At 43.3% G+C, this 23,700-nt stretch overlaps 3 protein-coding genes across 7 annotated transcripts; 2 read left to right on the plus strand and 1 right to left on the minus strand.

Annotated features, from left to right (window-relative positions):
• Positions 1–267: 267 nt before the first annotated feature.
• LOC120450507 lies at positions 268–4,964 on the minus strand. Of its 2 annotated transcripts, XM_039633559.2 has the most exons (6): positions 4,791–4,964; positions 4,095–4,178; positions 3,608–4,033; positions 2,614–3,545; positions 1,284–2,550; positions 268–643 (listed from the first exon to the last, which is right to left on the minus strand). In XM_039633559.2, the coding sequence occupies exons 2-6, from the start codon at positions 4,150–4,152 to the stop codon at positions 546–548; spliced, it is 2,781 nt and encodes a 926-aa protein (XP_039489493.1). In that variant the 5' UTR covers positions 4,153–4,178; positions 4,791–4,964; the 3' UTR covers positions 268–545. The 2 variants fall into 2 exon arrangements, with proteins under 2 accessions (XP_039489493.1, XP_039489494.1); XM_039633560.2 differs by lacking the exon at positions 4,791–4,964 and having other exon boundaries at positions 4,095–4,279.
• Positions 4,965–5,454: 490 nt separating this feature from the next.
• On the plus strand, positions 5,455–9,719 carry LOC120447636 (general transcription factor IIH subunit 2). The gene is made up of 4 exons (XM_039629143.2): positions 5,455–5,614; positions 5,668–6,009; positions 6,061–7,557; positions 9,554–9,719. Exons 1-3 carry the CDS (start codon positions 5,550–5,552, stop codon positions 6,968–6,970), a joined length of 1,317 nt encoding a protein of 438 aa, XP_039485077.1. The 5' UTR covers positions 5,455–5,549; the 3' UTR covers positions 6,971–7,557; positions 9,554–9,719.
• Positions 9,720–10,528: 809 nt separating this feature from the next.
• Positions 10,529–22,327, plus strand: LOC120447635 (cationic amino acid transporter 3). Of its 4 annotated transcripts, none has more exons than XM_039629142.2 (3): positions 10,529–10,673; positions 19,840–20,970; positions 21,040–22,327. In XM_039629142.2, exons 2-3 carry the CDS (start codon positions 19,842–19,844, stop codon positions 21,729–21,731), a joined length of 1,821 nt encoding a protein of 606 aa, XP_039485076.1. In that variant the 5' UTR covers positions 10,529–10,673; positions 19,840–19,841; the 3' UTR covers positions 21,732–22,327. The 4 variants fall into 4 exon arrangements, with proteins under 4 accessions (XP_039485076.1, XP_039485072.1, XP_039485073.1 ...); XM_039629138.2 differs by lacking the exon at positions 10,529–10,673 and adding an exon at positions 11,468–11,612; XM_039629139.2 differs by lacking the exon at positions 10,529–10,673 and adding an exon at positions 11,476–11,766.
• Positions 22,328–23,700: the final 1,373 nt, after the last annotated feature.

Consider the following 23,700-nt stretch of genomic DNA (forward strand, 5'->3'; position numbering starts at 1 on the left):
GCATTTCGGGAACCATTAAAACTTTCTACGAAAAAGATTTACATATTAATTTGACGAGTTGTAAATGAGGAGGAAGTCCATAATATTACCAATCATTGATGACGCCCTGATGAATGCATTATTTATTTGTGCTTTAGGCAATCAAAACTAATTCAAAATATGAGAATAAAAATAAAGGCTGTTAACCCAGGCGGAATCTCTCAACTTGGCTGCAGTCATTAGTATCGTAAAACAGCTTGCCGCCCACGAATAAATAATGTTTTTAGATAAGGTATTCGCATAATTTATTTAATCGTTCTTGGCGCTTTATTATGTTTCGCTGGTGGTTCAGCGTTGTGGTTCCCGGTATGCTATTGATAAAATAATATTTACTAATAGACAACACGACCCTCAGTCATTGGTGGTGCATACTCATGGCCAACACAATTGGATGGCTAGGGCAAACAAAAGTGGAAATGGGAAGAATATAGCCACGTCATGTTCTTTCAATATGATCGGCTTATAAACTAAGCCTAATTTTATGTACGGTTTCTATTAACATGATTTTACGTTGGGATGTTGAGAGTCTTAAACTGATCTTCGTGCATCTCAGTCATCATGAAGGTGCCATCCTGTAGCAACAAAACAACGCGACGTGTACCTCCTGAAACAGACAGCAAAAAAATAACAAGTAGTTACACATTAAGTTTTAAAAAAATTATCACCTTATATTAAATTACAGACAAATGTTTTTATGTGGTACCAGAAAATTTACAGATAAGATCGTCAAGTTTTTAATTATTTAATTAATTGTCAGTTCTGATTGACCACACTTATTGTTTAATACTCTTACAAAAGGGATAAAAAGTTTAGGAACACTCCCATATACCCATATATCAAATCAAATGTATATTTTGAAAGAAGAAAACAAGGATGCATGCTATATTCGAGTTCATCGATTATTACATACGGTGTACAGACGGTGTACATCCTTGATCTTAACATTCTAGCTTTTATGGTTTTCGAGATATCACGTTCATACGGACACACAGACGGACATTCCCAGATTACAAGCCGTCGTGTTAGTGTCAACAAATATATATGTATGTACTTTATATATTAATCACTTTAAAAAGAACCAAAAGCTTATGTATGTTACATACTAGTTACTATTACTAGTGTACCTATTTTATTTACGATTAACTGAAAAAAAAACCAACAGAAGATGCCTTAGTCAAACCTTAGTGTTGATACCCTACAAGTTTTATGAATTTTCATAATTAACGCATAAAAACACTACTTACCCGGTGAAGGCAGATCAGCCTGCACCACCTCGGCTGGTATCTGGGATTCCGTGCCATCGCTGTCTGAGGTCGTGATATGGATCTGAGCTGTGGGTGGTGTTCCGGTTCCGGCGGCAGAACCCTCTACCTGCTGAAGCACCTGGTGTTGCGCTAACTCCTCCTCCGTCATGGATACGAGAATCTGTTCACCGTCCGCCGTAGTCGCTCCGACACCGTGAGACTCAACCTGTTCCCCTGTCTGAACGGCCTCGGCCACTGCGTGGTCAAGAGAAAGAACATCCTGGTCTTCTCCCTCTGCGGCTGCCACGTACGCAAATTGCTGTTCTCCATCCGGGCCCTGGGTAACAAGAATCGTTTGTCCCTCCGCATTTTTTCCCGCTACCTGGTAAACAGTACCGTCTTCTCCCCGCACTAGCAAAGCTGAGCCGTCCTCGTTGGTAAGAACTTGTTGATCGCTGCCCAAAAGGGCCTGCGCCGCGGCCTCCAACTGCTCGCGTTGTTGCTCCTGCTGTTGCTCCTGCTCCATTTGCAGCTGGGTCTCCTCCTGACCAATGAGCTTACCGGTGATTGGACACAACTGAGCTTGGTGCTGATGAACCTCCTCTTCCAGTTCCATTTGCAGGGGCGTTGGCTGGATTGCTGGCTTGGGAGCTATCCTTTGCCGGCCAGGGGCCACTTTCTGGATTTGACTGGACTGCTGCTGGGACAGAGCCGGTCGCTGCCGTGCCTGGGCAGAGCGCTGAGCCAACAACTCTTCCCGGGTCACTACTTTACGCGTCACTTTCAAGTCCCCTGACTTTGACAGTTGTAAAATCTTTTGCTCTGGCGTGACTGCCTTGGCACCCTGAGAAGTTTGCACTTGTTGGCGTTGTTGCGGAGTTCCGACACCGGCGCGTGCAAGGACTCGACCACTTGGGTGGGCCCGGCCGGGCGTCTGCTGCAAGTTTTGGCGCACATGGGATATACCACCCAGCCCAGGACGGCGCTGAACTGCTGCCGTGGCGGGCGCTTGTCCGGGGGTGCGAAGCACCTGTTGTCGCTGGCCTACTGTGATGGGCGAGTTAGCGCCTGAATGCGCAGGTCTTGCCATTGGTAAGCGCTTGACTATACCTGTGGTGGGCGGCGCGGCGTGCACCTTTTGGGGCGCGGGTGCAGGCGAAACTGGTGCCGGCGCCTCAGAACTTTCAACCCGAAAAACTCCTCTTGTGCTGCTGGCCACCTCGGAGCGCGAAAGATACCGCACGGGACACTCTGGTTTCTCCTTTTTCTGCAACGAATTAAGAACATTTTTTATAATTGACTACTGCGTAAAAACAACATTTTTTTATACCAAATTTATGGTGTTTGGCATCTCAGGCTTGCGAAACATGCCGGAGCTGGTGCTGTCCTCAGTATAGATGATTTCACCCATTCTCTGTTCCGTTACGGATGTGGAAACGGTGGAATTGCCATTCATTTTAGACTGCTGCTTTTCCGTGGGCTGAATCCGTGGCTTGTTCAGCTGCACGGAGCTTCCTCCGTTTTTTAGACGCTTCACGGTGTGGGACGGAAGATCCTCTTCAAGGTCCTCTAGGTCCATCGAGTCATTTAGCCCGCTCCCCTCCAAGCTTGAGTCTGTATGGTTGAGCTTTCGCTTGATCGCTCCTGAAGAAGGTGGCCATTCTTGTTCTGTGGCTGATTCATCTTCGTTTGCCGAGGAGGGCGAGGAAGATCCATCCCCGCCGCCGGTTTCATTGACCCACTGCTTAAAGGAGTCCATGGCCTTGGTTTTGGAAGTGCGCGAGGGTCGAGAAGATGGCGAGACTTGCGACGACGCCGTAAGTGGGCTGAGTGGGGTGGCAGTATCTGCCTTTGCGTTTGTCCCTGATGGCTGAATGCGCTTCAGAGCGTCCAGACCCTTCTCTCTAGTAAGTTTCTGCCGCGCCAATTGTTTTTCGAACATCTGTAGAAAGTAGGGCACACGCTCTAGATTGGCCATCACCTCCCAGGTGTTTTCATGGTGCGATCGATCAACCCACTTAACCAAATACTCGTGGGTCTTACGGCGCGGATTAAAGCGCTTAGCGACTATCTTCTCCACTGGCTCTTCGGTGCGCTGCTCTGTCTTGGAATCGATCCTGATGGCTATACGGTTGTTGGGCTTGACGGGCCCGGCAGAGGCAACTGAGGGAAGCGTTGGTGTGCCCGGCTTGGACTTGGGCCTTTCGTTTTCCGTATCCTTTAGTTGATTGGCTAACGTGGGTAGCTTACCGGCTGGGGATTCTGTCAATTTGAATAAAGTTTAATATAAACATGTAACATTTATTAAAACAGTTTTTTATTACTTCTGGTAGGGGAGACGCTCGTGTTGTTGTTGTTGCTGTTTGATGTATTATTATTGTTTGGATTGACCACAGTCTTTGTGATCCGCACGGGCATGTCTTGAAGTTGTCCGTGTGCTATTTTTCCGAAAGACTGTATGGTCTTACCGGCCACAATCCACGGCTCGCGGACGCTATCCTCCAGTTTTACCCAATGCTGGTACAAGGCCCACGAATTGCCGGACGCGTCCTTGCGAGTGTGCAACTGAGTAGCCTTCCATAGCGTAAAAGCCCATATGGTGGGCTTGGTGTCGAGCGACTCCTTTAGATTTGCGTTTTCCTTCTCGCAGGCATCTTCTTTATGGGCCTGAAACTCTTCCACGAAGTTGTAGGCCCGGAGACATCGTCCACACACAAGAACGTCCATGTTTGCCAATTCCTCCTGGGCAGCTGCAGGGTAATACATAAAATTGATAATAAAAAGAATTAACCAATGTTTTTAGCCACTCACCTCTGATAATGTTTGCGTGTTTGCCGATTTCTGTGGGTGCAATCTCCTGTGCCAACATTATTCACGACTCCAGCGCCCAAGCCTCTGTATAGAGCATTGAAAGAGTGACTTTTAAAGATTGCTAAATTGAGTCTGATTATTTGTTATTGCTTGGTTTTCAAATATATGTAGGTAAACGGCAAAGAAAAAGTACAGTGCCGTGGTGTGTTTGCGCCAACTTTAACCAGGTGGCAACGCGAACGGTCGCTGTCTGCGGTGTGTGTACGATATGGTGAGTTCAAGCATATGTACATCTGCAATGAGCAAAATGCAGCACCGCTAAGGCAGCCGAAAAAAAACACTAAGTACCACATTAAGATCATTAAGATCGAGCCGCCGAACTGTTGTATTATAAGCTATAGGGAAACACATAAAAAACACGATTTATGCGTAATGCGCCTTTATTTACTTAAATTTATCTTTTACAAATGCAATTTTAGCCCAACAAAACTAAAAATAAAATAAATAATACACTTCGTCTCGATATAATTGGTTCTCATTAAAACAACATTTTATAAATCGTTTAAATAGTATCCTAGTACAACATTTCATATAGCCCGCTAAAACTTTGATGCCATAAATATGTAGGCTGTTTACAAATAGGCCTCATTCAGTTTAATTTTTTAATACATTTCTTCAGCACACTTTGGTACACACCTTCATAAACAATTTTGGATAAATATCAAACTGAATACTGTTTTGAACGGTTATTTTAATTTAACTGACTCCCGATTTTTCAACACGAGCAGCTCTGCTGCTGCTCACAATTGTAAGCGCGAACTCTGAATGCCAAACGCGAAATTAGTTCGGTTGCACGGAAAGTGTCGTGATTATTTTATTTCGGCTATGCGGACCTTTGAATGCGCTTCTTTACTAAAGATAATAAAACTTAATATAATTGGGAGTGCACTAGCTGTTGATAGCTTTAAACTAATTGCAGTTCAGTTAATTTAAAGATTTTAAAGGTTTTTTTCGAATATATTTTATATAAATACGCGGGCTTCAATGCTTACGCGGGTCTTAATACCCAAACCTTTGGTGTAGCGCTCTTTTCAGTTCGCCCGCGTGGCGGTGCACTTAGTTAGCCAATCACGTAGCGTGGTGGGAATACTTAACGATATGGCAACTTTGGGCAGTATGAAATAATAATATTATTGTAATTTTCGTTAATATTAAAAACGATTAAAATTATTTTTTTATGCATCGCTTTATTTGCAGATATTTATAATATTATATATATAATATATAATAATATAATATAATATATTTATAATATTATGGTCCTTACCCAGTGTGGCAACCCAGTACATTGTATTTATCGCAGGCCCTGTGTGTACACACTGTTTCATTAGCCGGCGAATTTTATTGAGCGTTGAATGCATTTCTTGTTTTGACTAGTGCATTAGGACCGCGAAGATGGCCGACGATGAGCATGAGGACCAGAAGGAGTACCGCTGGGAAACGGGCTATGAAAAGACATGGTGCGATGGTGTGCGTGACAATGTAAGCCCGCACTTACTTCTAATCCTATTAGGGAGGCCATCAAGGACGACGAGGATGGGATGCTGGATGGAGCCATCGCCGAGATCATTCAGAAGGCCAAACGCCAGAGGCAAGCTCAAAAGACCAAGCAGAACCGCCTGGGCATGATGCGCCACATGTTCCTCGTGCTAGACTGTTCTGAGTCCATGAGCGTACCTGATCTAAAGCCCACACGACTGCGTTGCACCGTCAAGCTGCTGGAGCTGTTTATCGAGGAGTTCTTCGACCAAAACCCCATCAGCCAATTGGGAATCATAGCGCTAAAGGCTAAACGAGCGGAGAAGGTGACCGAACTTACCGGCACTTCGCGAGTGCACCTCAAAGCGCTAGAGAGGTAGGTTCCAAATAAAATCAGCGCTCTCCATTTATTTTCTTCTTGTTTTAGCCTGGCCAACGTGTCCCTGACCAGCGAGCCGTCGCTTCAAAACGGCTTGGACTTGGCGCTAAAATCGCTCAAGGTGGTGCCGTCGCACGCCTCCCGCGAGATCGTCATTATCATGGGCTCGCTTACCACCTGTGATCCTGTCGACATTAACATCACGATCGACGATTTGAAAAAGGAGGGCATACGCTGCTCGGTTATTTCCCTGTCGGCTGAGATTCACGTTGCCCGCTACCTCACCCAGCAAACAATGGGCACCTTCGGGGCTGTTCTGGACGACGCACATTTTCGAGATCAACTCATGTCCCAGGTAGATCCACCGCCCGCCGCCAAGACTCAGCACAACTCGCTTATCCGTATGGGTTTTCCGCACACCAAGAACGAAGTTGAGGGCAAGGACGCGCCGTTGTCCATGTGCATGTGCCACATAGAGAACTTGGAGGAGCCCAGTGAACTCACCACTACTGGGCACCACTGCCCGCAGTGTAACAGCAAGTACTGCGAGCTGCCCGTGGAGTGCCAGTCCTGCGGGCTCACTCTGGTCTCCGCGCCGCACTTGGCGCGCTCCTACCACCACCTTTTCCCGGTGCCAAACTTTGAGGAACTACCGTTTGAGGCGATGCCTGCTTCGTCCTCCGACCTCACTAGCGGGGTTAGGGAGTGTTATGCGTGTGCCAAAGCCCTCGGGCAAAGCGTCGACAAGGTCGCCGATAAGGTCGTCTACAGATGCGGTTTCTGCAAACAGTATTTTTGCGTTGACTGCGACATCTTCATTCACGATACTTTGCACGCCTGCGTGGGATGCAACACCATTCCCGGCGTAGACGGCCTGGTTTACCAGCAAAGTTCTAAGCCTGACCAGGTTGATGCGCACCCAGGGCCCTCGAAGCAGCGCGCACAGTTTGGGATGTAATTGACTTTCTAAAAATATGTAGATATTTTGAACTTCCACCTAACTGCGCATTTGGGCCAAACAAAATACATTTCAATTCGAAAGGGTGCTCGTGAGTTATGTGAATTAAAATCTGGCTTTATGCTTAATAATTGTAAAGGTGAGCGTAGCATTATTATGGCCGTTGTGTGAAACCCTCTCAATTGTATAGCAAGTTACTTGGTCGTAGGCTCTCTGTGCAGCTTCATGCAAACTTGGCGCACTTTTGTCTAGAGCTTGTTTGAGTTCATCGTCAGCGTTTGCCGCATTCGGTCGGGTTTAGTTTCGATTCGATCCAAAAGCTCCCAACATCCACAGGTGTTCTCGTTCGAACTTTAGCTTTAAAGACGTTAACCCGCGTTGGTGTTGTGAATTTGGAAGAGCCAGCACCTTTGTTCAGAGGGAGACTGATTTGGAGTGGATATATTGCTCTATGAGACCATACAAAATTTGAGATTAATGACGCTGTTTTAAACTAGTATTAAACCAGTTAGAGCCCAGCTAAACCGCCACAACAGTCTATTCATTCAAGTTAAACATTTAATTGAAGAGTCATAAACATTGTGAAGGTATTGAAATTAAATCTGTATGTATTTTGTGTTATGCTTAGAACGTAAAACCTAGTACTAGTATTTTATCAGACTAGGGCAGTAAAAAAAAAAAAGGTCTAATACGTTTCTAATCGTATTTGTCAATGTATGTTAAAATGATTGAAACAGCAATTTGTTAAACTTATACTGTTTGGCTTTAGAGTTAAGACACAAAAACGAGAATGCTACAGTCGATTTCCCCGACTATTAGATAACCGTTACACAGCGAGTGGAAGTACGAACGAAAAATGTCAACATATTCTGGAATATCGGTAGAAATTGAGGAAAAAAAATTATACAATAAAAAAAGAATTAACAATTTTCCAAAAGTTTGGGCGTGACAGATTCGAGCGGTACGTGGGCGTAAGAGTGGGGTGGCTAAATTAGGAGACAAAATTGCGCTGCGTCTATGTCTCTGTATTCTGTATTCTACAGCAAACGACAATAGGATTAAAAACACAAAGCCAGATTTTTTACCGATCGTTCTTTTGATCCTTTCCATGCGAGCTTTAGGATATAACCCTTCGATCCGGACCCATACGATAAGGTTGCGTTGAAATGGACGGGCGGGTGGTCATGGCTAGATTGGCTTCGATGGCAATCAACGATGAATGTCCTTTACAAACTTTACTACATTGCAACTGAATTATACTTGAATTATAATTAACAGTAAATTAAAATTTCAAGTAATTCAAAGATATTTTATATACAGCCATAGACAGCACTTGAGTTTAACATACGCGAGCATTTGTAATCCCAATTGTGTTTTCAACAATTCAATTTGATGGTTACCATAGTTATTAAAATCTGCCATAGAATTTATTAACAAAGAACTTGAGCTTCTGAGGCCACCTGGGCTACACATTTATTCGGAGCCCGTAACAACCTGAACAATATTCGCCAATTAAAGCTGTCTTAAACGCAAACCGACTGTTTAGTCTGTCTCGTTAATTACTGACTAGCCCAGCATCATGGCAGCTTTCATTAATTTGCCCGTATGCATTTGAGCATTATAAAGACGTTTCCGCATCACACCCCACACAAAAGCGAGAAATCACAATCACAAATCTGGTGATAATTATATGTGAAAGTGGAATGAATCAGATAATAATTTTGCTCCTCATAATATTTACATTTGTGTGTATATACATACATTTGTCGTACGGAGATTCGCGGTAATTAAAGGTCGATTGCGTTGGAGTAAAGACCAAGTTGAAGGAGTAACGAAATGGGGCCTGTTTTAGTTTCCTGCTATTGCTGGCAGAATAGCTTTGCTAATTTATTCAAAGCTATTTGGGAATAACCAACTGAAATTAGGCGCAATAAAATTTGTGCGAAAATAGCCCCAAAAGAGTGTTCCCTAACTTTGCAGGCGTGTTCGCGAAAGGATTTAATGTAGACGGATGAAGATGGAGGCGGATGGACTAGACGGGCTTTAATGTGGAAAAGTTCTGTGCGGCTAATCACTTGTTAATGTATTTCATTGATTGGTTGCAGGTGGCAGAGTTATTTGCATTGTTTAGAAGTCGTTTAAATAGCTTGGAATGGCTTGTAATTTGCCATCGCTGGTTAAAATTGGATGTTTGCAAGTCGACTTCAAGCACAATAAATTAAAGTGATGAATAATTAGGCTGTGGTTGTGAATACTGAAGCAAAATGAAGACACCCAGACGGAAGCGCAAGTCGGAAGAAGGGGAAACACAATTGTCATTATGTTTATTTTGGTGGGATGTGGTTTAGAGCTTTTGGGGATCGCGCCCATATCTCGTGCTGGTTTAATTTTAAATGTTGTTAAATGAATAAGTCCAATGGCGAAAAAGGAGTGGAGCGTTTATTAGCAGATTTGCATCGGAGCCTTAAATTATTATATGGCTTCATAATTAAATTAGAGCGAAGCCGTAGGCGAATTTTTGTTGTTTACAGCCGCATTAATTTTGCAAACAAATAGAAATTAACCATTCTAGTTGTTTTTCAGCTGCTTTGTTAATCAACCACAACAAGAACTCCCCCTTCATTTCTCCAAAACAACATAAACAACTGACGCAAATGACTTCCGGGCAATTGAAATGGAAATGATAATCCTATTTTCCCACCCCCAATCTCCGCCCCACCCACGTGCATTTTAATTTATTATATAAAAATAAGGATTCAACATAAACCCACCGATTAATAACTTGTTTTTTTCATCCCTACACATATTAACAAAATTATGCAATAAATGTGCACAACTTTTAATTATAAATGTTGAATTGCTAATTTGTCGTAATGCAAATCGCGGGGTCTTGGACGGCGTGAAAGACTAGCCTCTGCCACGCCGCTGGGGGAGTGTATACCTATACAGAGGGTATATTGATTTCTGTCAGAAGTTTGCACCGTAGCTATGGAAACCACTATATAATTATATATATAAACGGCCGAGTCGATATAGTCATATTCGTCTGTCGGTCAGTCAGTTTTATATTATTTTTCTATAAGTCAAAACTGGCGGGTCGGAACGAATATATAATATAGTGGCTGTTATTGAAAAACAAGAGAGAATGCTATAGTCAAGTTCTCCGAGGCCCTATGTCGATGCCATGCCACGCCTACTCTAACGCCCACACTTTTGAAAATGATTTGATATTTTTTCATTTTTCAGTTAGTCTTGTAATTTACTAATCTACTAAAACGGCCACAAACCGCCAAAGACTGTCAGTGCTAAAATTTCTACTTCACGCTTCCACTAGCTGAGTAACGGGTATCAGATAGTCGGGGAACTCGACTACAGCGTTCTCTCTTGTTTTTAATCCTGTTTCTCAAAGTGTAAGAGGGTATTAGATTCGTCGACTAAAGTGCTCGCTCCTGTTTTGGTTTATAAATTCTGCAAGGGTATATAAGCATCGGCTTGCCAAAGTTATCTTCTTTCCTCGGCTTTACCTAAATCCAACTGCATTAATGTGTGAGCAGTAGACTTGGTCGCTTGCAGTATGCAGCGGCACGTAACAGCCTTAACCTGTTTTTCACGGATCGTGGGGAAAACGCAACGCCCGGGAAAACCCTCTATTTAAAAGATGTGGCTCTTAGATGTACATTTGTGTATTTTAGTACGAAATCGTGTAAGTTATTGGTTTGCCAATTGTCAAAATGTTCTTATGTGTACATTAGCGTATTAATATCTAAAATCAATTCGCAGAATTCGAATACGCTTGAACATACACACAAACATACGTTTTATAAACATCCAATTTATACTCCCTACCAGTCGTTTAAAAAGTAATATTAAAGCGTGTTTCTAAATTGATATCATTATACCCGTTACCCATAGATTAAGAGGGTATACTAGATTAGTTGTAAACATTTTGACAACGCCCCTTCTAATGCCCACAAAACCGCCAAGATTGTCACGCCCATACTTTTAACAAATTTTAATTTTTCTTCAATTTTTTTTTTTTTCCCCTTCATTTCTATCGATATGCCAAAAAAGAGTCTACCAGCTGAGTAACGGGTATTTGATAGTCGGGTAACAATACTTTAACCTTCTCTCTTGGTTTGTCCTTATGCATGCTCTAAGATAATTTTAAATATACTTGTAGTAAATGTGATTAATAAACTATACTAAAGTACTTCTGCATGGAACCAGTGTTGTTGATTACTGTAGTATTAACTGTTACCCATTTTAAATTTTAAACCCCTTATATACCAGTTTTGTAATTATTTATTGATAAATTAATCTAAAAATTGATATTATTGATATTGATATTATTTCTTACTTTATCTTAAAATTGATGTGTTCAAAGTTTAATTAGGCTATGGTATTCTCATGCAGCAATTAAAATGCTACCGACTGTGTTGCCCCGTTAGTTTTTGCGCGGATCGTCACACCTTCTCTTTATTCCTCTTGATTCCTCTTTGCATTCGTTGCTAAAACGATGTGCGACACAAGTATTCATTCGTCTGCAGTTTGTTTTGTCGCGGATTGGGCTTAATGCATTTCGCGAGGAGCGCGGGAATGAGAGTTAATTACTGTTGTTGTACCTTGACGCGATCGCAGGCTTGTATGTAAAACAAAGCGAGAATTATTTACGAAAAGTGCTTTCAATAAAGTGTCATTTGACTGTCGATTGCCGTAATCCCAATCTGCACTGCTGCACATCACGTAAAAGTTATAACCCATCGAACCTGAAACACAGAAAGTTTAAGTAAACTACGGTAATTCCGGTTTTGGAGAGCAGTCGACTGCTTTTTTTCGGCATTCTGAATTTTTTTTAACCCCTGGGACTTTCTTTTTGTTTTTGTATTCCGCATATACTATGTAATGTACAGTATTTGCGACATTGAAAATATGTTAACATATGTGCATATATAACGATTGTGACAGACTAAGAATTAATAAGAATTATGCTAGAAATAACCATATTTATACCCGTTACTCGTAGAGTAAAAGGGTATACTAGATTCGTTGAAAAGTATGTAACAGGCAGAAGGAAGCGTTTCCGACCATATAAAGTATATATATTCTTGATCAGGATCAATAGCCGAGTCGATCTGGCCATGTCCGTCTGTCCGTCCGTCTGTCTGTCCGTCTGTCCGTCTGTCCGTCTGTCTGTCTGTCCGTCCGTATGAACGCTGTGATCTCAGGAACTACAAAAGCTAGAAAGTTGAGATTAAGCATACAGACTCCAGAGACATAGACGCAGCGCAAGTTTATTGATTCATGCTGCCACGCCCACTCTAACGCCCACAAACCGCCCAAATCTGCCACGCCCACACTTTTGAAAAATGTTTTGATATTTTTTCATTTTTGTATTAGTCTTGTAAATTTCTATCGATTTGCAAAAAAACTTTTTGCCACGCCCACTCTAACGCCCACAAACCGCCCAAATCTGCCACGCCCACACTTTTGAAAAATGTTTTGATATTTTTTCATTTTTGTATTAGTCTTGTAAATTTCTATCGATTTGCAAAAAAACTTTTTGCCACGCCCACTCTAACGCCCACAAACCGCCCAAATCTGCCACGCCCACATTTTTCAAAAATGATTTGATATTTTTTCGTTTTTGTATTAGTCTTGTAAATTTCTATCGAATTGCCAAAAAACTTTCTGCCACGCCCACAATAACGCCTACAAACCGCCAAAAACTATGTTTAAGACTCTCCTCCCTTCCACTAGCTGAGTAACGGGTATCAGATAGTCGGGGAACTCGACTATAGCGTTCTCTCTTGTTTTAAATCTATATTCGTTGAAAACTATGTAAGAAGTAAAGGGAGGCGTTTCAGGATCACTTGCCGAGTCGACAAGACTATTTACATATGTATGTACATACGTCTCTCTGCCCGTCCGTAAGAACTTTCACATCTCTTGCCAATTTCTATTGCTATGCCAAAAAATGCTACTGCCCAAAACTGTCCCGCCTACACCTGTAAGAAATGTTTAAAGGTTATTCATTTTATTTTTCATATTCCCAACCAATCGATATGCCAGAAAAATTTATCGTTTGCACTTCCCCTAGCTGAGCATCTGATAGTCGGCGAGCTGGACTATAGCGTTCTCTCTTGTTAATAATTGATTTTAAGAAATTGAATTATAAATTACGTTTCAATTTTTTGTTGCTATTTACAGTGGTGATTATACCCGTTACTCGTAGAGTAAGTTTGTCGATTCATGTTGCCACGCCCACTCTAACGCCCACAAACCGCCCAAAACTGCCACGCCCACACTTTTGAAAAATGTTTTGATATTTTTTCATTTTTGTATTAGTATTGTAAATTTCTATTGATTTGCCAAAACACTTTTTGCCACGCCCACTCTAACGCCCACAAACCGCCAAACACTGTCAGTGTTGAAGACTTCGCACTTCTACTAGCTGAGTAACGGGTATCAGATAGTCGGGGAACTCGACTATAGCGTTCTCTCTTGTTTTTTTTAGATTCAAGAGTTAATTATTTTATTATTTTACAACAATTAATCTTAACTATGGCTTCCGTTTTTCCAACAACACTATTTTTTACTGTATTATCTCATTTTGAATTTTAATTTCGGGATTATTGGAAGTAATTCATGTATGAATATCATGGAAATTAATCGCCGAGAAAAAACGGATCTGAATCTCAAGTGTAAGAACAAGATAATTAAATTGTAAAATTTCTCGCTCACACTCCCACTAGCCGAGTACAAAGTATCTAATAGTCGAGGTACTCATCATAGCGATCTCTCTAGTTATAATTGGATTAGCTTTTTCAGATTTTGAAATCAAAGAGAGCAATGTGATTTGATTTTTATTTTGGTAGAGGTCGTTACTGGGTACAATTAAGGTCATCAGCGATGGCTTCACCGTAGACGTGGATTAGCGGAGTTTTGGCAATGATGATCTGTACTTGGAGTAGGTTAACACTAGGTTGAAGGCTTACTTTCCTGCGATCAGATTATTTACGGCAACGTATCGGCCCGACTATCGGTGAGAAGTAGGACGGTAAACGGCACTTGGCAACCGAAGCTGATAAAATAATCTGTTCAGAAATAGGAGTGATTTGTTGTTGTCCCCAAAACCAGATTTCAATCAATAATTTTAACAGGCAATCTTAGCTGATTTCCAGAAATATTATCAGTACCACTTTAAAGGATTTAAAGTACGCCGAAAGCAGGTAAATACATTATTCTCTAAGAGCCGTATCAGAGTAAGATTAATTTGTAATCGCGTAATCGGTGATTTACAGAGATAACAACAAAATTGTTGTGATGGGTAGTTGGCTTTGGCTGGGACTCAGATGGCTGTGATTCACCCCATTGCAATTTGAGGGCGCATATTCTTGTTGTTTCCCCTGTGCATTCCATTTGACTTGCTTTTTAGCCCACCATTTACATATGTAGCTATTTCGCAGTTACCCTTACAGTTCCAACAGGCTTCGCGAATGTCAAGTCAAGAAAACTTCTCCCGCTCGACGAAAAAGGCAGCTTAAAAGTCACAAACAATTTGCAAGCAACACTGAGCACTCAACAAGCCGTATTAAAAGAGAACCCATTGTTATAGGCACGTTAACTCCCCACAGCCCGCACGTCCTAGACGGCTAATGAAAAATAGTCAAGATTTGGAGTACGCAAAATGCTCTCCCCGTTCGCTGTGAAACTTTCTGAAAAGTCCGAAAATGCACAGAGTTCGCTTGGGGTAGTGGATGGTAAAAGCAATCTCGGTGATAAGAGATGTTCATACGTACAAACAGGAACCTAGACACTTCTCCGGTAATAACGTCTAACGGTATTGACAAATAAATCTCAGAAACAGCCAATCAATCAATTTCAAACTCATTGTCTACTTATTGTTCCTTCACAAGTGTCAGCGCAGCGTGCGAGCTCGAAAACTGTTGATAATGGAAAACAAATTCTGACAAAGTATTCACCCTAATCTTTTTTTCACGAAATTTAGGTATGGAGTGTCTATCAAATGGAGCCCGTTTGACAGGAGAATCAGACTAAGGGACGGGCTCGTACATTGTCTGTTCTTGGTTCCTTGGAGCTGTAAGGACGGCCTCAGGAATTGGTAAAGGCCATGCCAGATAATGTTCAAGATAGTGCGACGAGGAGTGGGCAACACCCTCTCCCTTTCTGTTATCTCTTATCAGGTGAACTCACGAGTCGCTGCCAAGTGGCCAAATACAATATGGGAATTGCTTGTTTCAGTGCAGTTATCTCTTATCGCGGTTCTTGCCAAATGGATGAGGGCCTACTTTAATTGCATCAGATATTAGGCAAATGAAATTATATGGCACCGCCGACGCGACGGAGGCCGACTTTGCACTAAGCCAATGCATGGGTGCGTCTTCTTGCCCCTCGCATTTTCGTAGGCCCAAAAATCTCGAGCGATTAATCTGCCGCTGGGGAAGATAACGTATGTTTGTATGCTCCAGAACCCGTGGGATTATACAATTTGACTAATTTTTATTGTCCGTCTGGGAAACGCTATAAAAATGCTTTGATCCCATCTAACGAAAAGGAAAGATGAAATAAAATTGAAAAGATATTTACAATCCTTTTGCTAATTGAGGGCCATAAAGGCAAGAAAAGTGTCAAAGGAAGTGTTTATGAAGTTTTCATTGAAACGAGCCAGTCAAGTGCTTTGAAAAGGTGGCTAGTGGAGGGCAGGTCGGCAGTTTGAACGCAATCGTGCTGGGATCGTAAATGCTGGGCCGCAGTTGGGGGCTCATAAATTGAAAAGCAAATATATTGTGCGGATCGTAAACCGATTTGGCGTGCCATAATCCCCCGATATCGCTTCCCAACTGCTCCATTTTGGACACGTAGTGGTGACGCTGGCAAGAGAGACCAAGTCCTACCTACCTACACAGGCCAAGACGTCTGGCGAAGGTGTGAAAATGTTTAACCATGGTCAATGAATTGTTCAAATATTTGCGGGCAATCGAATAAAATTAGCGATCATTTACTTCATCTCCGGCAATTATTTGTATCACGCACCAGTGACGTCACAAAACGACCATCTGACGTCAAAATGCCTCGACGAGCCCTGAGAAGAGTGGTACCGCCACGAGATGGCCGTTAATGACACATCAAATAGAGACGTTGGGATTTCGCTGTTCATTTATTCGCCGTCACCCCGTTGCATTGGCGCACATGTAATCGCAGCATGGCGATTGGAGTCCATGTCTCACTGCGATTCACGTTGCAAAGAAGTAGGCCTACTGGAGGTAGGTAGGCTGGACTATGGACTGGCAAACGAGATTTTAAGATGTTTGGGGCTTTGTGATTTGTTTTTCGAGTTTGACTAGCCCCTTCCACCGCCTCGGCCACTTTGAGAGCCAGTCTCGCCTCTGTTTGGGCCATGCCAGGCAGGCAAGAAGTATCTTGACAAGTCATTGGTCATGGGCCGTAGCCTCCGCTTAAAATTTGAAAGCGGAGACCCAGTGGCAGTGGTGAACCACCTGATCAATTTGATATGAATTGCGATTTGGACCCGGCTGAAGAGCCGTCTAGTCCAAGTCGAGGTGTGGAAAAAAACTGAGCTGCCTGATGAAAAAGTTTTCGTAAGCCCGAAAGGTGTTTCTCTATCAAGCAGAACAGCTGGCAGATGTTTTCAGAACATTTTAGTGTCTTTCGGGCTTGGAGTTGCAGGCTGCGCTAAAGGCCCCCAACAGGGTCAAGGTCGGGTGCCAGGTGATCGCCATAGCCACGCGCGTTCATTGGTATGCGTTTTATGCGGCTTGACTGTATTTTGTTTACGCCGAGTTTACGGCTAAAACTTCATGGCTAACGGTGGCGAAGCTTGCTCGACTCGCATTTTTCGGCGTACCAACGTGCCAACGTAGCTTTCGGGGGAGCGGGGACGGGCACAGTTCACATTGTCCGTCCTGCAATCCACAAAATAATGTGGCCCGAACCGCTCGACAATGGCTTATCAATGGCACGAGCGGCGGTCAAAAACAGCTTATCGCGGTGACGTCAGGCCGCCGAGGCTAGTGCAGCTGCTAACACCCGCTATTAGGCGACATATTTATGTAATTGGGAGTGGTTGCCCGAGTTCAACATACGGCTCTGAGACCAGGTCTCAGAATCTCGGCCAGTCCTATCGTCTCGAAAACCAACATTATATTGCCCTCGGCCACGAATCGGATTGATCCGGAAATCCAGGGCGACACGGCTTTCGTTTCGTTGGGAAAAAGTGGTTAGCAATCTGCCGACGCGTCGGCCAAATGCGAAACCAAAGCTTTAACCGATCCGCCAGCAGCACACGACGATCAGAAGCACTTTGGAGAGCGTCGCGCGCGGTTACCTGATCGGCAGTTATTTTATTGGACTTAACGCGACTGAAGTGAAACGGTGCGACTTTCAAATCGAGCCGGCGTAAAAATAAAGAGGAAAAGTATGTGTTTTTCAGGACCCAACTTACCGACTGTGTATATTGGTATTGTTCTTTGAAGTGTGAAAAAACTCGGTGCCTCGGTAACTGGCGGTTCGTTATAAGATTTGTTATCATTAGGCCCAATCCCCAATCTGTCTGAAAGCAAAGAGAACGATTATAAACTTAATGGCGAGCTAATAAAATTGTGTAATTCATAATTGTCATCCAGAACAACGTGAGCTTTTATCAAGAAAAGCCCCAAAATAATGAAAAATAATTGTAAAAACAGTAAAAAACACAAAAAGAAATAAAAATCCACACCGATGCAGCATGTTCGAGGAATATTTATGCTTCGGTATAGGCGTCAACTCTTAATTAGGTATAGACACGATTTAATTATATTGTCTGCCTCGGCATTCCAAATGCTGTTCTATCGACCTACAAGCTTCGCATCTAGTAAAATGTTTGACAGTCTCTAGAGTGTATTACATTTTATTACGCGGCTCCAGCTCGGGGATACACTTTTGTTTTTACAGCCCAGTTGACAACCGTACGCCAGCAGATAAGTCTGTGAAAACAGGTTATCGATATCAGTGCAAGTATTGGCTGTAAACTTGTAACCACTCCGTGGGCCGATTTGACGGTTTGTTAGTACTCGCACTTTCAACGGCCCAGCGAAAGCTCATCATCGGTCCTCGAAAGAATCAAGGCCGGCTTTCGCTTGCCACCTTCGAAATCTATCCAATCGATCCACTATACAGCCTCTTGAGTTCCTCGACATTGGTCCTTGCTTTTACAGAGATTTCGCCAGCTAATCTGAGATTCCTACATTGAACTTCGGCCGATAAGATAAAGCCTGGCGCGTGCTTCACTGGCTGCTAGGCGGTTTATCGGCCGGTGGGGTTGGGTAAAGCCAAATAATTTGAACTTGTAGAACAGTCAGATTACTAGCCCGATTACGGCAACTATGTCGTTAATATTATGATTATTACTGGGTTTCCCAAAAACAAGTCACGAGCTGACAAACTCCAAACCTAATCGTTTCTCTTTTCCCTTTGACAATTACATTTATGAATGTAACATCTGATTTATCTGAGAAAAAGTCTTTAAGCGCGGAATTCGAATTGCCAGTTATATACGGAATAATTTCCAAAACTATGACCAGTGCGACAACAAATCCATTTGCATTTCGAGTTCTATGACACATCAATGTATGTCTTTAAAAGCTAAATTTGTTAACGCTTATAATGGAGAGAGATTTATTGACCTTAAAATATTCACGATCATTGTAGCTTTAAACTATAACTTTCTTGAGAAAGCAAGTTGGAGGCTAATTCTTGCGGTCCCTTCATGGTCTAAAATCATTTGATTATGCCGGTCACAAAGTTGAAAATTCGTTCCACAGTTTCTAATGGATACTATTAGCAATGAACTCGTTGGTCAGAAAGCCTATCCTTTCATGTAGCCATGTCCGTCAGGCCCTCTAATATTCATTTAGAAAATTTAAATTAATAATTGCTGGGCTTTGGGAATTTTAAGTGCTAAAAGACTTTCAAAGTATCAATAATTTTTGAATTGTGCTGATATATGTTTACTTGCCTTGCTTTGGAACGCTATCAAATATTTCATTAAATATACACAAAAGCATTTCAATGGCAATCGCAACAAGCATTAATTATCCAAAAACACGAGACATTGTACTTTGCTGGAGCAGTTTAGAGTGATTAATAACTTATACAATCCGGACGTAGCCAAATAAATCAATAGAAAACGCTATATTCGAGTTCCTCGATTGGCAGATACCAGCTATTGGCAGTGCAAATGAGAAATTTCAAACATTTTTCACAGGTAGTCGTGACAGTTTTGGCCAGTTAGGCGTTATAGTGGGCGTGGCAAAAAGTTTTTTTTAACAAATCAATAGAACAAAATATGAAAACATTTTTCAAAAGTGTGGGCGTAGCAGTATAGATTGGTTTGCGGGCTTAGAGTGGCTTTGCAACATCGGTTAATAAACTTGCACTGCGCTATGCCTCAATTCAACTTTATAGCCTTTTTAGTTCCTGCTTTTATAGTTCTCAACGTTTATATGCTTGGAAACGCTTTCATCTACCTGTTACATACGTTTTAACAAATATACTATACCCTTTTACTTTACGAGTGACGGGTATAACCACGACAAGTGAACAATCTTGATTTGAGAATGATATTCGATTATAGACTACTTTTGGACTACTGATTAATAAGCTTACGCATCTGTTTTTTATCGAGTGGAGGGATAAAATGGTACCGAATAATTTAGGATCTAAGTATGATGGAAAGCGATTTAAAAGTGAATTAAGCTTCGATCGCAGAAATCTAAGCAGGTTGTTATGGTCCAGCTCGCTTTTATGTTATACAAGTAGTACATAATTATGACCGATCTGATTCTTTTAAGCCATGACCAAACTGTGGATGGCACTTACGCGTCGCAAGACGGAGGACGTGAACGAAGGCGAGTCCCAGTTGGCGCGAGTTCTGAACCTCTTTGATCTGACTGCCCTGGGAGTGGGCAGTACTCTGGGACTGGGAGTCTATGTGCTGGCTGGTCAGGTGGCCTTCAACACCGCCGGGCCAGCGGTGACCATTTCCTTTCTGATTGCGGCCATCGCGTCTGCCTTCGCGGGAATCTGTTATGCGGAGTTCGCCGCCCGTGTGCCCAAGGCGGGAAGTGCCTACGTATACAGTTACGTGACCATTGGCGAGTTCGTCGCCTTCACCATAGGATGGAACCTCATCCTGGAGTATGTTATTGGCACAGCTTCAGTTGCGCGCGGCTTGAGCGGCTACTTCGACTCTCTGATCAACAACACCATGTCGAAAACATTGAATGAGTCGATGCACATCGATGTAGAATTTCTGGGCGACTACCCCGACTTTTTGTCCTTCGGAATGGTTCTCCTCCTGGCAGGCATCCTTGCCTTTGGCGCCAAAGAGTCTAGCTTCCTGAACAACATTTTCACCACAGTCAATCTGGTTACGATCGCAATCGTCCTTGTGGCCGGCGCCATGAACGCCAACGTCGACAACTGGCGCATCCCGGAGAAAGACGTTCCTGAGGGCTTTGGCACGGGCGGCTTCATGCCGTTCGGCATTGCTGGAGTGATGGCCGGGGCTGCCAAATGCTTCTACGGATTTGTGGGGTTTGACTGCATCGCCACCACGGGCGAGGAGGCCATCAACCCAAAGCGCAACATTCCGCTCTCTATCGTGGTGTCGCTGATCATAATCTTCCTATCCTACTTCGGAGTGTCGACGGTACTGACGATGATGCTGCCCTACTACCTCCAGGATAAGGAAGCACCCTTCCCGCACGCTTTCGATGCCGTCGAGTGGTACACCATTAAGTGGATTGTGACCATTGGCGCTGTGTTTGCGCTCTGCACTAGTCTGTTGGGCGCCATGTTTCCACTGCCTCGCATCCTCTACGCAATGGGCAAAGACGGCATATTGTTCAAGAAGTTGTCCACCGTGAACAGCTACACGAAGACCCCGCTCCTGGCCACCATTGTTTCTGGAATCTTTGCATGTAAGTACGCTGTCAGGAAGTGTCCCTTTCGTCCTTTTATTTATAACTCTACGTCCTTCCCTTCCTCAGCAATTATGGCCCTGCTTTTTAACCTGGATCAGCTGGTGGACATGATGTCCATTGGAACCCTGTTGGCCTACACCATCGTAGCAATTTGCGTGCTAGTGCTGCGCTACCAAGACGAGGATATGACCAAGTTGGTGTCTGTCAAGGCTCCGAACGTTTTCCGGCAATTCTTTAACGGCAACTCCTTCCGGGTGCCCAATTCTATGACCTCGTCAATCACCAAAGTGGGCATTGTAGTATTCGCCATATTTTGCCTAGTCTGGTGCTCCTTCCAAAAGGTCTTCGACCTGGACAGCACCGGCGGGATTGTGGCCCTCAGCTTGGTGGGCGCACTGTTAATCCTTATTTGCGTGGTGATCGGCATGCAGCCGGTGTCGACCATCGAGCTTACCTTCAAGGTGCCGCTGGTGCCGTTCGTACCCTGCCTTAGCGTGTTTGCGAATTTGTACCTGATGTTTCAGCTGGATCTGAACACATGGATCCGCTTCCTTATTTGGATTGTGATCGGCTTCGTGATTTACTTCTGTTATGGCATGCGGAACTCAACGCAGATAAGCAGGAGTCGCAACCACGCCGAGGCGGCGGCAAACGCTATGCAGAACCAGGGGCAGCACGAGAATCCTGGCTTTGAGCCGGACTACAAGGTCGAAAACGGCCAACTGCCCCCGCCGTACGAGTTCTCCGAAAAGCTGTAAGGGCCAGAGGCTCTTCTAGCTGTATACACTGTAACCCTTTTCAAAAGCTTAAACTTTATTCGACTTTGCATCTTATTCTGAATAGAACCAAGACTCATCTGCCTTCTTAGCTAGCACGTTTATGTGAGAGAGATGAATAGATTGCGCATGGAAATTAAATAGATCTGCACTCGGCCGGCTATATTTTTCAGGCCCTTGGGATTTGTTATTTCTGTGCGCCTCAGGACTTCTAGAGAGAGCTCAGAGCAGACTCTATTTTACCATTTTTTTGTTTTACCCCTCCTTCACCAACCAAATTTTAATCAAGCCAAACGATTCCGCCGCAATGCCCTATTTGTTGTGATATTTGTTAATATACTTATATATAGAGATTAATATTGGTCACATATTTGTATGTTTGTCACAATTAATATCGTTATGTTAATGGAATTGTATCATAATATGTATGTCATCGCGGATACGCGTGCAGTCGCCGAGCGTAGCCGCACTTAGTGATTAAGCTTTTTAGCTGCTAAGCCTCCCACATTTGTTATTATTAGCCAAAAGAGAAACGAATTTTGTCCCTTCTTGTTTATTAAAAATGCAATGATTTTCAACATAACGTGGTTCTTACATTTAATTGAGATGTGAGCCTAGAAACACGGACAAATCCTGGGGACCCGAAACGGAATGAGAGCTCATAAATATTTATCCACGGACTGGTGCAGTCGGTCCTCGAGCTCCATTCTTTGCAACTTTTCAGGTCTCAACGACAGAACCAAAACTACTTTTTGGGCTTGAGCAGCCCATTCCGAGCGTATTTATATGTTCCTTTTGGCAACGAGGGACTGCCGTACAGTCCCAAGTCCAGAACCCACTCTGTTTGCTAACCGGCTTAGTTAAATGGTAAAGAATCTGGCCTCCAACGCTCTTCGTGTCCTCCACTTTCTCCACTCCTCCCAAATATCTAAAGCACTGGGAAACTTCCAGAGTAAATAGTCGGGACGGGTCGAAAAAATCGCAGCGCATAGCCAAAAAGCCAGACAAAAGTTGCTTGGATAATGCAAACAAGCACACACACACAGTGCAGCACATATGAATAGATGGGACGGGTCCTGAATATGCCAAATGGAGGATTGCCATCGCCGGATGGTCCACAAAGGCGTCCACTGAGAAAATACAATTGTTTTGCCCGGATTTCGCCTTAACCCCTTCTATTTCAATCTCTTCCCAGTACTAATTTATGCACTTTAAGAGCATATCAAATGCTTACGTGGCAGAGAATGGCGGAGGGAAAGAAAAAAAAGGATATTGCGGAGAGGAGTGTAATTTGACTTTTGTGTCTTTGCTGCGCACATATGCGGAAAAATGCAATTTTTCACACGCTGCTATTTTAGCATTGGCGAGCACAAGCCCTCAGCACATTTCTCTCCTATTTTTCGGGCTAGCAAGCCAGAAATCTCCTTTAAGTATGCTTTAAGGCCCAGTTCGATACGATCAGATCGCTGCAGCGACCCGTACAGTATGGAGCGCGGTTCTACGCGCCAAAGAGTGAACCAGAGTGTAAGTATTGTGTATTTATCAGAAATTGGCCCTCTTTACATGGTCGATTCGTATCTGACGGGTGTAAATGCTGTCGTGCAGCTGAAATTTCTGTCATAGCGAGTGGATGGCGGTATTAAATGGCCATATTCTGCCGGCTTTGCGGATGCAATTTTTATTTTATCGATTCACATTCCCCGAAACCGCTCTGCCGCTAGCCCTCCCAGTATGCAACGCAATTTGCGCTGCACTGGGGATCAAATAAAATTTCGGCCTAAAAGTATCCGTTGCGATGCAGCGAAAGGTAGATAAATAAACAATAAATGCCTCAAATGGGCACTGTCCATAGCTCTAATGGTAAGGGACGAGGGGGCGGAGATCCAGCCATTTTAGGCGCTTATTGCGCGCACTCTACGTTTGTGGTTTCATTTGTGAGTTTTAATTAAAT

The sequence above is a fragment of the Drosophila santomea genome, chromosome 3L (assembly GCF_016746245.2).
Source record: "Drosophila santomea strain STO CAGO 1482 chromosome 3L, Prin_Dsan_1.1, whole genome shotgun sequence".
Classification (NCBI taxonomy): Eukaryota; Metazoa; Arthropoda; class Insecta; order Diptera; family Drosophilidae; genus Drosophila; species Drosophila santomea.